The sequence below is a fragment of the Limanda limanda genome, chromosome 11 (assembly GCF_963576545.1).
Source record: "Limanda limanda chromosome 11, fLimLim1.1, whole genome shotgun sequence".
Taxonomy (NCBI): Eukaryota; Metazoa; Chordata; class Actinopteri; order Pleuronectiformes; family Pleuronectidae; genus Limanda; species Limanda limanda.
The window spans coordinates 12,568,568-12,585,309 of record NC_083646.1 but is presented as its reverse complement, the minus strand read 5'-3'; the positions used below and the strand labels follow the sequence as shown (position 1 = coordinate 12,585,309).

Genomic DNA, 16,742 nt, shown 5'->3' with positions numbered 1-16,742 from the left:
ATCTGGTACATTTCGGGAGTTGATATTTATAAATGTAGAATTTGAGGAATGCAGGAATTTGTTCAGAGTGCCTTTCTAAATTGTGTATAAAGGTTCCAGCAGATGGAGCCCTCTCCATACTAATCCACTGATGTGATTCTCCTAGGAAGTAATAATAATGGATAAAATCACACAACATACAATGTCTGTCTATATTATTTTATTTAATATATAAATAAATACAAAGGAGGAAGATGTTAGGCAGAAATTCAAACATCAAAATCACAATAATTAATAAATGTACAAAACAAATAGACAGTACACATAATGGAAGGGACCTGAAATGCTTTGTGAAAATATGAATTTATCCTTCTGCTTCCTCACAGTTTCTTTAAGTGCCTTATTGTTGTTTTGGGCTTAAAAGTCACACTTCTTTGTCGAGGCTCCAGTGAGAAGTTACGTGCTGCAGCATCAAACATTCACTCAGTGATGGTGAAATCATGTATGTGTGAGTGGCTAAGGAGGACAAGGACACAGGACTCACATCCTCTGGTTAATGATTGTAACGTGAAACTGATCTGTCATAACAGCCGAGTTAGCTACAGTATACTGGTGCTACATTACTTTTCATAAGGACTAAATAACATCATTGTCCACTTCAGCAAAAGCTCTGCTATCCTGCCCAATGCACACGACACACACTCAACACAACAACACAGATCCCAAAAACTCAAAGGTGAAAATAGTGATGAAAACGGGCAGGACTAGCACACACATGCAGACAGTACTGTATGCTGCTGTATTATATGATAAACTTTAAAAGCACATCAGGTGTATCCGCACACTCAATGTATCTAAATCAAAGCTGACATACAATCACTCTTTAAACAGACACACAACGAGCCCCATGTATGTGTGCTGCCCAACGCCACGCAGTTTCCTTCAAGAGTGTTTGTGGTTAGTGGAAGTGTCGCAGTCCCGGACGCTCAGCTCGCAGCGTTCACGCCCTTAAACCCGGGAGTGGAGCCGTGGTTGTGTTTCAGTCTCTATGGAAAAGGTTTTTTCGTGGTTCTGTGGCCGTCACCTCAGAAACGTGTCCGTCACCTGAACAGTCGCTTCATGACTTGATCTCGATGACTTTGATGAAAGGGAGTGGTTTGTTGGATGAGTTGGACGGTTTGATTTGTTTACTGCGAGAGAGAGAGAGAGAGAGAGAGAGAGAGAGAGAGAGAGAGAGAGAGAGAGAGAGAGAAGAGAGAGAGAGAGAGAGAGAGAGAGAGAGAGAGAGAGAGAGAGAGAGAGAGAGAGAGAGAGAGAGAGAGAGAGAGAGAGAGAGAGAGAGAGAGAGAGAGAGAGAGAGAGAGAGAAATAATGAAGTCTGTTATTTTGTGTTCCTGGAACAGCAAGAGCACGATTCTTCATTGAGGAATAAGGGCTACATTTTAAATAAATAAATTAATAATAAAGTTACCTGTAGACAATCTGGGGGTTGCGCTCCGATGAAAGGTAAGCGTTGGACCTCTGTCCTCCCAGGAAATAGTCCATCTGGTCATGCATCTCTCGGTTCTGCACACACAGCAGAGGTCAGGGGTCAGTTCATCACAAGTCAAAGAGCTTTACATTGATATAAAAGGCATGATAACACATTTTAATAGGAAAAGAAGACAATGCAAAAAAGAGGCATTTAAAAAGAAATTAAACAGGTGCATAGAGAATACTAAAATAAGGAATAAAAGACTAGTTATAAATGTAGATATTAATATGGACAAACAGACAGTAGTTGCATTTCATGTCTTCCTCTGCAGAGATCAGGTAGAGTGGGCTCTGTTTTCCTTTCTCTTGTGTTTCACTGAACCTTGACCCTTGAATTCTAACTTCCACTGAGATGCCATAAAGTCAGAGACAGAAGTTGTTCTTACCTCCGCCTCCAGGAATGCTACTTTCTCCTCCAGCTCTTTGATCACGCGGTCTCTCTCCTGGATCACCATGCGAGAGTTCTGGAGCTGAAGACGAACAAACACGCGGTCAAACACTGAGTAACTCCTGCGCAAATATGCACACAGAGATCGAGGCAACGTGTTTGCTTTTAGTCTCACGCATGTGTGTCTCACCTGCTCAATCATGTGTCTGACTTTCCTCTGTTGGCATTTCAGCATGTCGTCCAGATGGTGGATCTTCTCTTTGAGAATTGCCACCTCCTTCTCCAACTGTTCAGCCCTGCAAGAAATCCACAGACGTTAACTTTATGGAACAGTATCGGTGAATTGATTGGCAATGATTGAAAAGGAGATTGTGTGGGTGTGTGTTTGTGTGTGTTTAGTAGCTGACCTCTGGTCCCCTTTCTGGCCCTCCTCTCTGATCTTGCGCAGCTCGCTGAGTTCCTCCTCCCGGCTGCGGATGGTCTCCCTCAGGGAGGAGCTCTCCTGCTGCATCCCTCCCAGCAGCCTCTGGAGCTCATCCAGGCGCTGGTCTTTCCTCTCGCCGGCTTCCTCTGTGGTCTTCAGCTTCTCCTCCTGGTCGCTCACACGCTCCCTCAGTCTGGTGCCCTCAGCCTGGAGGGAAAACATGGAGTTTAGATGAAAGGTCCGAAAAGCACTGTGTCGTGTTTGTGGCATCGTGCTGTGTGTCGGTGTGTGCGTGTCTGTGTTCGTGTGTGTGTGTGTGAGTCTCTTACCTGCAGCCTCTCCCTCTCTTCCTGGTGTTTCTTCTCAGCTTCCTGCAGCTGTGCATACAAGCGTTTACTGACTTCCCTCAGATTGGTCCTCTCCGCCTCATCATCCACTTCCTATGAGACCAACGGTGAAATATTCAGCAAAACGGTCAAATAGAGAGAAAGATACTTTTCTGATGAGGTAATGTAAAGTCTGGTCCAAGTTCAGTGGGTTTGGTCGTCTTAAAGAAAACGGGCGTGTCGGCGTGCGTCACTGGATCAGTTAGATCATGCCTATAGTGTTTCCCTCTCTATTTCGACAACACTTCAGCGAGTAAGCAGTAGCCTGAGTCACAGATAAATGCTATAATTACATTGAAAACAATTAAGCCAAACACGGGGCTGTCGGGTTTGTTGTGCTGGTACGAAACTCTGCTGACATACAAACCAGTTAAGGCTTGTACAGAAAGACGGCAACAATACTATTAAAAGATGAAGCATCTGTGGAATGCTGGGAACAATGAGGCCTGAACACAATAACACAGGGAGGCGGAGGAACAGAACACTTTGTGCTAGAGCAGCGTTCTCACACATTTTAAAACTCCCCGGGGTGCTGTACGGATACTGTATTTACTCTTAGGTTTCTTTTTTATTCTCCTTTAGCCTGTATCACATCTCTGGTTGTCTCTTTCATTTTCAGAGCTCGGTTTATCTGGGTGCCTCTGGGTGCCAACTACATTGTTTAGAGACACACTCACAGAGGACTCCTGGCTATGATACTTGAGATTTGACACGTCCATATATTCTGTACATGCTGGGGGTCGCTCATGTGAGAGTCTGCTCACCTGTACGTCAGCTTTGGCTTCTCCCTTGGGGGCAGACGAAGAGCTCTTTCTGAAGGGGACGCTGACTTTCCACCCGTTTGTGAGCGGCTGGGGAGAGAAAAGGAAGAAGTGAGCGAGGGAAGAGTGAAAGAGGGAGGTGAGAGGTGGAGGAAATGCCACAGGACGCGAGGTCAAACAACAGCAAAGCCACAACAAAGTTTCCCAAAATACACCTACCTTGTTTTTGGCTGCCATCTGCTCCCTCAGTGACTTCAGGCAATACCTCACCTGTTGGCAATAGAAAGATAGTAGTAAGTGAGATGTTATCTTAGTGAGATGTTATGATAGATTATTTTCTTAGGAATATTTAAACTCAGGCTCAACACTCGACAGAGAGAAACTACGAGTGGAAGAGACACAGACGAGAGCGACAAGGAATTTACATGATGCAAATTCTTACAGTGCCCAGGAGACAGGGCTGATACACTGCAGCTGTGTCTCTACATTAGAGAGATAGTGTCCAGAGACTGACCTCTTGTATCTGTGAGACCTCCTCCGACAGCATCTTCAGGCTCTGCTGGTGTTTCTGCTGCTCTTGTCTCCGCGCCTCCAGATACACCTGGACCCGGGAGAGTCGAGGATGTTAAACACCAACACAACCACAAAGCAAACACACTAATTCACTGTAGGACTTCTATAAACACACGAGAGAACATTCCGTCCGACTCACTTTGATAACTTCCACCTGCACGGCTCCGGATTTGACGGGCTCGGGGGTCACGGGGGTCCTGTCGCTGGCCGGCTGCACCAGTGCGTACGCTCGTCCAACTGGCTGGAGGTTAGAGAGCAGAGAAATATTTTTAAAATCGGGCGGCACTTTCTCTTTCACACACAACTCATAAACCGCCAGGACAGCGTTAGGGGGAATCTGGGGGTCAGTGTCTTGGGGGAAACCGGGATCGAACCTCCAACCTTCTGGTTAGCGGACGACCCATTTCGCCGCCTGACAGCAGCCGCCTTGTTGTTGCATCGTCTGTGATACACTGGATCAGGTTTGTTGTGAGTGGACAAACTGCCAAAAGCACACGAGTTCAGTAACTATTACGAAACCTCTGCTAGGAACATCTAATTAAATTAACCTATTACGTTGCAGTTATTGTGTCAGAATAAAATACTTCTTTCAGTTGTGAAATAATTCCAGAGTGGGTGTGTGTCTCCCACCCATAAACATCTGCTGCTTCTTTGGAAGCAGTAAACAGACTCGGTTATAACCATAAGCAGAGATCGAGTGAGGGAGGGAGGCGACGTTATGTAACTCCAGTGCTCACTCTGGTGCTGGTTCTGGTTCTGGTGGAACAATGGTTCTCTTGAGGCGTTCTGAGTTTGAGGGAATGGTGCTGATGAAAAGCGGATGGAGGCTGTGGCATGTGTACACACCGCTGGCATCCCTACAGAGTTTGTGTGCAGGAATGTGGCGTGAGAGATGTGTGAACGCACCACGGCTCGGAGCTAATCCATCACGCTTGTACTTTAAGATCCAAATATGGCCTGAACGACGGCACCTTCCCCACAGATGATACATTTTTTGCCTCATGAGTAAAATATTCAAAATATTCTCACTAAAGTATTTAAACGTACAATTGTCCATTAGAGATCTGAGGACAATTTAAATATAACAGCCTATCATCTTGAATAACATAAGTTTCCAAATCCTGTATTTAAACTTATCATGTGCAACTTTTTATACAACCAACATTTTACACGGAACAGAGATTCTATTTAAGAACACACTTGAAAATGATTTTTCATTTTATTGTATTTTATTTTGTTAATAAATAGTCCAGATCTCCTCATTGCTCTGCTGTTAAAGAACCTTAAGTTTTATCAGACGCAGGAAGTTCTTACCTTGTCCCGGTGCTGCTCTGTGCTCCGAGCTGCCTGGCTCTGGTCGTGCAGTGTGAGCCGCAGCCGCCTGCACCCCTCCTGGAAAAGGCAAACGTAGAGAGGAGAAGATGAAGCGACTCCACAAAGAGACCGTTATGTGATGGCACGGAGAGACTGATTGTGGACTATTTTGAGGAGGAGAATAAAGAGGAGGAGAGACTGAGTCATACTCCACATAAGGAGGGGCGGGAGGGGGGGCAGCTAGTAAAAGAGAGGGGTACGAGCGTCACAGTGAGAGTGAAAGTTTTCCCCAGCTGGACTGAGACAGACTGTTTCGGTTTAAATTGTGTGCTATGGACGTCAGAGGGATTTGGGAGGAAATCCTCCAGACGCTCGCAGCCAATTGGAAGTGGCGGCTGGATTTCTGGCAAAGTGGGCAGAAAATGTAATGTTGAGCAAGACACAACATTTCCATGGCAACGACGGCTCATAGAAGCCATAAGCTATCTGGCATGTAGGATAGGGAGGAGTAAGTCAGAGGCAAAACTTTTGAAAAAAGCTAAAGTTTTTCTTCAAATTCTTTAACAGTAAAAGTCTTAAACTGGATGTAACCGTGTGTGTGTGTGTGTGTGTGTGTGTGTGTGTGTGTGTGTGTGTGTGTGTGTGTGTGTGTGTGTGTGTGTGTGTGTGTGTGTGTGTGTGTGTGTGTGTGTGTGTGTGTGTGTGTGTGTGTGTGGGTGTGGGTGTGTGTGTGTGTGTTCCAGCTCAGGGAACCCCCTGATAAGTGATGCCCGGTGCGTGGGTGTCCGAGGACAAATATGCGGATGTGAGGGAGGAAGGTCAAAAACATTATGCAACTCCCTCCAGCCAACGCAAACCACTCTGTTTATCTCCCAGTGTTCTCTTTGTCCTCGTTAAAGTCGCCTTACAGACATGAAACAGGCTGAGAGAGAAGAAATGTCTGCAACTTTCTCCTGGGGTCAAATAACTGAATAGATGCAAAGCAACTCAACCAACTACAGAGGAGTGCACACACATACATCAAAATTAATCAAAATTAATTGGAGATATTTTACACTGGCCCTAATTCTTCATAAGTAATATTTCTGGTGGAGCTGGTGTGTGACTGTATTTTCTTACAAGACTAAAGGGTTGTATGCGCACATTAGTTTTTTTCTTATTTGAACGTTATAAATGCTAACTTTTTAAAAACGTTTTGAATCTTTTCTGGGTATTTTAAGCTTTAAAGTAGCTTTATAAACCTTAAAGTGCAATTTTTTCATGAAATTGGAACATCTACATTCATGTGATAGGATTGAAATCTCCAGAACCGTGACTCGATTCACTAATTTCCTTTTAAACTTCATGTGTTGTTGCCATTCAAAGTGAATAAAAGCTCTTCTACTGTAGCGAACCCCTTATATGGAGAATGCCTCGGCCTTGACGTAAACCAGAAGGAGGAAATGAACTGCTTTGCCTAGTGCAATGATAAGGAGTTGAGAGAGGTTATGAAAGAAAAGCCATGTGTTCTATAGACTTTATGATAAGCAGGGTATCTACTCAGAAAATATAGTCGTGGAAAAAAGAGGTGAAGGGGCGAGACGAGCAGGTTGAGTTGAAAAACCATGAGAGAGACAAGAAGAACAAAGTAACCAGTCCACAAGAGGAAACAGAGGAAATAGCCTAATAATGGATAGGGTGGGGGTCCAACTATAGGACAAACAGAAGTCAGAGAAATGAAAGTAAACAAATCCCCCCTATTATTCAGCATGGCTTCCTCTCAAATTACAGTAACCTGAAAGCTAGGCCACAGCCATTATGGGAAGAAAAGAGAGGGGGGGGGGGGGGGGGGATTGGAGAAGGGAACAGTGCGCGGTTTGTTAGGAGGGAATCCGTCATTATACAACTTCTGTGGCCCTTCATAGACGAGGAGACAAAGACTGAGCTAATCCTCGCTCTGCCTTCGACGACTTACACGCTAGCCTGTTTTCTCTTTTATATTCACACACACACACACACACACACACAAATGCTGTCTATACCACCCTCAAAGCCAACCTGTAATACGAGACTTCTTGGGAACGCACACAAAGGAACCAGTTGGATGTGCACCGTGACGCAGGCATGCACACATGCGGGAGAACACACACACACGGATGCACATTGCAAGTCAAAGTACACATTAGCTTTATAACAGGGCAGAAACCTGAAACTAAACACACACACACACACAAACACACACACACTGCGGCCACACTGCTGGGCGCACAGACAAAAGGGGCACAACAGATCACAGGGCATGGCCGAGCTGAAAAGCCTTGGAGGGCATGAAGACGCTTTTGTCTTGGACCTTGGCATCAGGAGGCCTGTAAATCATCGGTGTTAAATGAGCTGAGGGTTGACTGCCTCCATGAGAATGTCACTGATTAACAGCCAGAGCTTCTGAACGTGGGACAAGACTCAGAAAACATCCCTCGGAGCTGTGGCTTTTTTAAAAGAAGACTCCCTGATATTAAATTTCTCAACTCAGGAAACCTAACTGCAAAGCATCTCGTCGTGCCTTCAGGTGTGCCGTGTCCTGAATAAAAAAGAAGTGTATTTGATCACTTCATCCTTTAAATCCCTCTGTTCCTCTCAGGCACTGCTTTCCTCTCCCTGCTGCACATATGTCTCTCTTGTCTTCTGTCCAAACCACATCAGAAACCTCGGCCTGTGACACCCGGAGCTGACAGGTGCGAGCGCTGAAGGTGTCATTTCAAATCTTTGGTATCCAAACAATACCCAAGTTTCCGGGCCTTACTTTAAATGAGGAAGTTTAAAGGGAGAAACTATTTGAGTAAAGAATCCGAGACGATAAGTGATCAATCAATCAATCAAAAGAAATTAATTTTCCATGTAGCGTCTCTCCAAACATGAGGTTTTGCTGTTTTTCTTTGTCATATCCATGTGTGACCATAGGCTTAATATAATTATATATCTCAATATAAATAACCTTGAAATATACTCCTGGGTTTTTGTTAAATCTTTTAGAACATCTACTCACTCACATCAGCTGTATGTCTCAGGTTAGTGAAGGTTAGTAGTGTATGGCTGACCTAGGCCTTGACCTTCGTCAGTCTGTGTCAACTAAAAGCTCCAGTCAAAGGTTTGGTAAATTTCAAAGGGAAGAGCTGAGCTGAGGTGTGAAGTGAAGAGCTGAGTGCTTTTACGTGTGTCTCATCATCATGTGCGAACTAGAAAGTAGAGACACCTCCTCCAGGCACACGGATCTATGACGTGACGTGCGAGCTGCAGACTACCTGCAGTCATCTCAACATCCCAAATAATAACGTCTGTGTTTCTCTTTGCTCAGCGTGGCGTGCGAACCAGGTGTGCTGCAACATGCTGCCGTCGTTCATCTGCATAGACGCACTTCTGTCACGCTTGGCTGATTCCCAGTCAGTGATGTCAGACACTCCTGACTGAGAGGGTGACTGAGGATGAGGACAGATAGAGGGAATGTGTTGAGTCACCCGCTGCAGGGAAACGAAACGTCTGCATTGATGAATAAATGTGTAATACTCATTTCTTTTAAAAAGAGAGGGAAAAATAAAACTTTCTAAACAGGTTTCCAAAGAGGACCAATTGAGCCACAATAAAAGATATTTCAAATAATATCGGCCACAACAACAGAACCTTTTGTTCCAGACTGGTTTCAAGTATCAGCTGAAGGCCTGGCTCTGCTGCACCAGGTACATTCCTCCTCCACACGTTTCCTGATGAGCGGTCAGGGCGTAGCTGAACAATCTCTCTGTGCTATGTTTCGTGTGGAGGTGAAATACCTCACCCTCAACTTCCTTATTTAGCCTGACCTGAATCACAGAATCTCATATGTAAATACTGTGGGCGTGGGACTGTTTGACTTGTTGATCTGACGTCAATACAGATGAACTCGTGCTGCGTTTGAATCCGAGCGCTCGCATGTCACAAAGTGAAGGTGATGTGTAAAACATTAGCAGAGGCTGGACAAATATGGAGTTTCTCTTTTTTGCTTTATGACACTTTTCTTCACCTCATTTAATCAGCTTGTGAAGTGTGTGTGTGGTGCTGCTGCCCTTTGTACACATCTATAGGTCCAACGGTTACACAACTTGAAGTGATAAAAAGACTATTGACACAACTGTGTAATCTGACTCTGTGGGCACTAATCCCAATCAGTAATAGGTTTTATAAAACAAAATCTTGGCTGAATGTATTCTCTGTGGTACGCGTTTTTGAACAGCACAATGTGATGGTATCAGTGGTCTGGTGTGCTGCTGACTGCAGGAGCTCAACACAACGGGTGCTGATAAGGTGAAAGTGTCGTGTTGCCCCCAGCTTCATGAGCACAAACACTTTACTTCTTCAGGTAAATCATTAAGCCAGCAGAGCCACAAAAAGGGGATAAAGCTCATGTATGTGCGATGAGCAGCTAGACTCAAACAACTACCCTGCAGCAAAGTACAAGGAGTGAGTCAAGCAAGTATCTTCTACTGATTAATCCTGTTAAACCAAACTGTACATGCACAGGTGGTGCACACGCTGCACGAGCAAAAAGCTTTTACACGTCCTGCGACTTGTGACTGTAAGCCCATAACTAATGTGGGCAGGAGGCACAGATGTTATTTAGACTAATTCTGAGCCTTAATGGGGGAGGAGGGACTAATACTTTAATTACTACAAGGCCTGAGACTTGTACTTACTGTAAACACACTTGGTGAAGACTCTCAGTTATGAGGCTGGACGATTGTATCCAGATTTATGTATTTCATTAAACGATTTAAATTATTATTAGTATCCATGCCCATTATTTATTTTGGACCCATTTCAACTCCACGTGAAGAACAGCAAAACTTTTTCAAAACCGTGAATAAGACACATCTCAATATGTATTGAACTTATGCAGTTCATTACAAAACCACACACGTCCTCTACACGTCCAGTAAAGAAAATTAAACAGATTTTACTGAAAAATAATCCTCATAACATCACAAACAAAATAGAGAAGTGAGAAAATTGTGTCTAAAGAATATCTTGATCCTTTCTTCCTGATAAAATCAATCATGTTTCATTCATTTTACATAAATGTCTCCTTACAAGTAGATAATATGAAGAAATCATTCAAAAGAATATCAAGTAACTTACCCCATAGTCTTGAGTTCTGATGTCCTCAAAGGTGCACAGATTTCTCGTGACTCCGTTCATCTTTGATTGAAATATGATAAATGCCGCACAAACAAATAAATAACCGAATTAAGTAAATAATAGTAATAAAACAAGCTTCCTCCTTCAGAGCTTCAGTCGTCTGTGGTGAACGTCGACGGTCCTGCTGCTGTTAAACGTCTCCAGACCTGCGGACACACCGGTGAGAGAGAGAGAGGGAGGGAGGGAGGGAGGGAGGGGGAGAGAGAGAGAGAGAGAGAGAGAGAGAGAGAGAGAGAGAGAGAGAGAGACTGTGTTTCCCTCTCTCTCTCTCCACTCAGCACATTGTTGCTCACTTTTTTCATGACGTCAATATGTGGGTGTGCCTAAGCAAAGCAAAGCAACCCGCCCACAGAGAGACACAGAGAGAGAGATAGAGAGAGGGAGCGAGAGAGAGAGAGAGAGAGAGAGAGAGAGAGAGAGAGAGAGAGAGAGAGAGAGAGAGAGAAAGATGGGCTCAATAAACTTTGCATCATCATCATCATCAGCATCATCATCATCAACACATGATTCATGGAGGGATGGTATAAGATAATGAGGTAATAAGGTTTGAAAGAAGTCAAAGAGTTGGATTGTCCTATAGTGGGACTCTGGATGATTCACTCCAGCTGAATGTTGCCCAGTGGGAACACAGATCAGTTTACCTATTAAGTATTGATTGGAAAACGTGACACCCCCTGAGTTAACCTGTTTCAAACGCGTCTGCTGCTATTACAAGGCAGCAGGAAGCAGAGCATTAAATCCAGTGATTTGCGGCTGTGGTTTGTTTGTAGGGTTGATATGTTTTTCTCCGCAGAATAAATACAATTTTACAAATATAAATACACACACACACATGTATATAGTTTTATATAAAATGTCAATCATTAGGTGTTGAAATTAATTTTCTTATTACATGTTATTAAATCAACACATAAAATCAATGTTACTTTTGTGCAACGGATACATAATAATAATAATATAAACACATTATTTATTTAAAAATGGTTTTGCAAATTGATATATGTATGAAGATGAATAAAAAACAATTTAAAACACCTTCTTATAATTATTACAAATGATTAACTCCAATGAAAAAAATAAGAGTGGTTAACATTCAAAATCAGTCACTAATATGGTTATTTATTTACGGTGACATTTACTTCCCCCTAGGGTTTAATGAAACATCCTGCATATTGACTCAGTTAACCTTGGAATCTTCGATCATTAATGATACACAACAGGAGTCACCAAGGCCACACAAAAGGAACAAAATGACGGTGTTAGTAACAGGGAACACTTCTCTGCTGGCATGTGGCAGCAGCTGATCGGGACCAGGCCTAAAATTGGATTAAGACTTTAATGACATTAATGGCTGTTGAGGAGCAGACAGCAGATCACTGTGGAGAGGAGACAACGCTGAGTGAATCTGAAACAGGAGCAGAAACGACACAGACACAAACATGGACATAGAAGGAGAGAAATGTTTCCATGTTCAGACGGCTGAGGGCATTTAATAAGTGAGATATTTCCACATAAGCCTTCACTGGGATGAATTCCAAAACAAGAATGTAATTAAGCTTCACATCAGAGCAGGAGTTAACTTTTAATGGTTGATTTATCATTTGGAATGAAGCTCACCTATACACACACACTGACAAACATACACACTGACAAACATACACACACACGCACGCACGCACGCACGCACGCACGCACGCACGCACGCACGCACGCACGCACGCACGCACGCACGCACGCACGCACGCACGCACGCACGCACGCACGCACGCACGCACGCACGCACACACACACACACACACACACACACACACACACACACACACACACACACACACACACACACACACACAGAGGGACAAACACATCTGAACATTACCACACAGTGTCATCATGTGTCCCAAAAACAACACGAGCCATACCTATGTGTTTACATCACACAGCTGACCACAGACACTCAGACAGACTAAGCCACAGATCAGACGGTTATGGGGTTTGTGTGTTTACATACCTGCACGTCTGAGATGATGGAGTGAGTCAGAATCCTTCTTCACCCACTCTGTGTTTTCTAATGGGACTTTAACGGCCTTCTTATCTTTTGGAACTCATTCTAAGTTGTGAATGAGTATCTATAACAATCTGTAAGGGTGTTTGAGGCCCAAAGAAACTGTATAATTCATCAAATAAAAAATGTCCTTTTCTGGGGGGGTGGGACCATTGCTAGGTTAATAATCGACATCGTCATATAAAACTGACCATACAACATGTAAAGGCAGGTCAAGGTCAGAGGTTGAAAGTGCACTGATGTTACACAGATTCAATATGTGATGATTTCCTGGGAAACTATGCTAACACTATTGCACTAAGCAAAGTGAATAAATCATTTTAGCATAATTTCACTCCTTAAGTATCATCGAAGCCCAACATACCACTGAGGTCGCTGGAAGTTTCAGCTGAATATGTTGTTAAATTAAAAGTTTAAAATCCAGTGTAATGTCGTGTTTTATCAATTAATAAAACAAATGATAATATATTCATCCATCTATTCATCCATTTATTCATCCATCTATTCATTAATATTTTCATCCATATAATCATCCATTATCAAAATGCTCATCCCTTGAGGGTCACAGACGTTGGGGTTAGGGGGTGAACCGTAGATGGATTACAAGCGTATTAAGTTTTATATCGTTATTTATATTTTCATCTGATCTCTAATTCTATACATTGACAACACACACATACAGTACATTCAATAATTCAGTAAGTTTGGTAGCATTGTCTTATGTCTTGGTCTAATTGGTCCTATGGCCAAATTCCTGTTCCTCTTACTTTCCAGGTCTAACCTATATGTGTGTATTTTAATAAGTTCAGCTTGTTCTCTGTTAAGCGTGAGTGCACCTGCGGATTGATTCTAACATTGTACTGTGACACTTCATTAAAAAGGACTGATTTTTTCATAGAAAGTTACCTAGAAAGAAAGATATAATAATAATAATAATATATATGGTTTTTGGAGTTTATGAGATATTAGTAAAATGACCGTAGTACTTTTATATTCCTTCCTGGTTACCATGTGCTGTTGTTATTTATATCACTGGTGTATTGAAATTAAAGTCTTTGCTCCACCCTCTATGTTTAGTGTCATGATATAATTAAATAAATTATCATATCTTTTGTCTTAAAATCCGAACCAGACCTGTATCCACACATGAGTATCACCTGGAAACACATGGAAATGTTTCTAAACCTGCGGTGAGGCTACACACTGACTGAACAACAGCAACTATGCTGTAATAACAAACACACCACGATTTCAAAACACAACACGCCCCGCGATTAGCAAATCAGCGATCGGCTCTTAGGTTGTGCCTGGCAAACTGGAATGTTATGGAAAGCCAAACTCACCCATGGAAAGTATGTTCCTTTTTAATTTATAGTCCAGAAAAGCAGGTATTGCACACATTGTTTTGCTGCGTACGTGTTTTGATACACTGGAAGGGAGGCGTAGTATCATGCACGTATCATCTGGTTCAACAGAAAAACACTGCAGGTGTGATTTTACGCCCCCCCAAAAAATGTTCCAAGATTTTAAAGATTGAATTCCCGATAACCAGCAGGAAGAAAATATTGTTTTCATCAGAATCCATCTCACAATAGCACAGAGGAAGGTAGAGTAAGTTTGTCAAAATAAGCAAGAGACTCGTAGACTCCTGACGCACAATCGCAAATGTTGTGTCTCAAAATAACAGAACAGTTGTGTTATGAAAGTGCCAAATAGGATGTGAACATGTAAAAAGCCAAGGAGCTGGTGACACGTCCCTGCAGGGTGCTGACTTTCATCTATCCAATTGATGTGAGAAAAACAAAAGCCTGAAGTCATAAAAAGACATGGATTTAAGTATTCCCTTTACTGTATAAACATTTTACTGAGAATTGTGAGTTGGTGGATCAGTGTTTATTGGGATTTTTTTCTCACATCAGAATGAGTTTCATTAACGCCTTATCTACATTCCTTGAGCCTGGTTTTCACACAGATCTCCGCAGACATTCTTGACGTGCCTCGCCCTGTGGTGCTCCTGGCAGCAGCAGCTCATCCATCACTAGCCTCAGTACCACGGCCTCTGGAACCTGGATCCTGATCACTCACAGAGACCTGGATCCTGATCACTCACAGAGACCTGGATCCTGATCACTCACAGAGACCTGGATCCCGATCACTCACACAAACCTGGATCCTGATCACACACAGAGACCTGGATCCCGATCACACACAGAGACCTGGATCCCAATAACATACACACGTCTGGATCCTGTTCACACCTAGACACCTGGAACATACACACTCTTTTCATTTGTCTTAAATCTACCTCAGGAGTGGTCTGGTATTTCCCTGCCTCTCGTACAACGCTAAAATGTTTCTAACTTCCTTGTCGTGTCCCTCTTCTCTCCTCTCTCCCCACCCAGTCGAAGCAGATGGTTTGTCTCTCTCCACAGTGTTTGCTAATTGAACTGTATTTTTGTAAGATTTGTGCGATTCAAACACAACTGAATCCAAATGAACTCAAAGGATATCGAGGCCTGAACTTTGCAACAGTGAGTCGGGTTCAGAGTCAGGATGTTCTCCACCGGATTGTAACTTGTTCTGATGATTTATGAGCTGCAACTTGGCAGCCTCACAACGCAGCTGGTTTTTGTCATGTGAAGGAACATATTGTACCTAGCAGAGAAAGTTATTGTCTTTTAAGAAGTAGCTGTACAACTCCTTTAAATACCTTGCTGTATATGCTTGCTATGTGTGTGTACTTGTACCAACATCTTTGTGAGGACCAATTTGAGCCTGCAGACCTGATGGAGAGAAACAGTATTTTGTCAGGTCTTCAATTTCTGACCCACTTCTAAATGGCTGTTTGAGGGTTAAGGTTGTAGTGAGGGGCGATAGGGAATGCCTTATGCCAATGAGTGTCCTCACAACTATAGAGACACATGCATGTGTGTGTGTGTGTGTGTGTGTGTGTGTGTGTGTGTGTGTGTGTGTGTGTGTGTGTGTGTGTGTGTGTGTGTGTGTGTGTGTGTGTGTGTGTGTGTGTGTGTGTGTGTGTGTGTGTGTGTGTGAAAACCTCGTGAACATGTCCATAGATGGTTTTCTGACTCAGCTCAACCGTGTTCTATGCGACATTTATACCAGTTACAATCTACATCCAGATTTCATTCTGTGAGAAATCTTGTTTAAGTAAATTACCTCCAGGAACACAAACACAGCAGTGTGTTGCTTGTGATATGTCACTGACACAGACAATGTCAGCATTTAGTCCATTTGACCTCCTGTTTGTGAGTTGTCCTGTTCAGGTTGTGTGTTATTGAACTCCTTATCTGCTCATCGAGGTTTACAGGAGAACAGCTGACACCTGAATGTGTCCATAAACGGGGAAATGTCGTCCCCTTGTATCAACACATCAGCAGAGATTCTTTCTGCTCTGCAGGATGTGTAACTACAACAAAAACAATTCTGCAGAAGGAGATAAGGGAGTAAAACATTAACACTGACATGCTTGACAGGCTGGTGCAGGTTCAGTGGATCTTAACACCCTGCTGCTGCTACAGTGGGTCACATATATTCGTGTTTTAGGGGATAATGTAGTTTTCCTTTGTTACTGGACGATGTTAGATTCCCTACAAGCCTCTACAAGGATGTGTATCGTTCAATACCAACAGCATCTCACATCTGCAATCTAGATGTGCAGTTAAGAAGATGTTTTATCTACTAAGGCATCACACAAATAAGAAATGTGAGGGGAAATATTTGTGTCGACATTTTCTCACAGGTTAATGACTTTGACACAGAGTTACTATGAAGACTCTAGAAGTGTCAGTCTGAGTTAAGGCTGTGCACTGGAAACGGAAACACACTCACACACTCTCACACACCCTCACACACACTCACTCACACAGATAATACCTATTATGTGCTTAACCAGGTTCATGATCTGTGAGGTTGACAGTTCCGCAGAACTCAGGTTTATATAACAAACATTAACTCTAATTCCAGAGAAGTTAGGCCTGCAGCCAAAACACAACACAAATGATCCATCAGCATTGCAGCATGACATGTCGTAAGGTGGATGCATTTCTGTAAAGTCCTTATCAGACTGCTTTGTGTCTTTTAATTAGTCACATTTCCTTCT

General features: G+C 43.0%; 1 protein-coding gene across 1 annotated transcript; it reads right to left on the bottom strand.

Moving 5' to 3' along the window:
• Positions 1–182: 182 nt before the first annotated feature.
• On the bottom strand, positions 183–10,710 carry tuft1a (tuftelin 1a). Its single transcript, XM_061081204.1, has 12 exons — positions 10,501–10,710; positions 5,359–5,436; positions 4,184–4,285; positions 3,986–4,072; positions 3,691–3,741; positions 3,475–3,561; positions 2,654–2,764; positions 2,308–2,531; positions 2,091–2,196; positions 1,899–1,982; positions 1,451–1,545; positions 183–1,169 (listed from the first exon to the last, which is right to left on the bottom strand). Exons 1-12 carry the CDS (start codon positions 10,558–10,560, stop codon positions 1,097–1,099), a joined length of 1,158 nt encoding a protein of 385 aa, XP_060937187.1. The 5' UTR covers positions 10,561–10,710; the 3' UTR covers positions 183–1,096.
• Between the last annotated feature and the right edge of the window lie 6,032 nt (positions 10,711–16,742).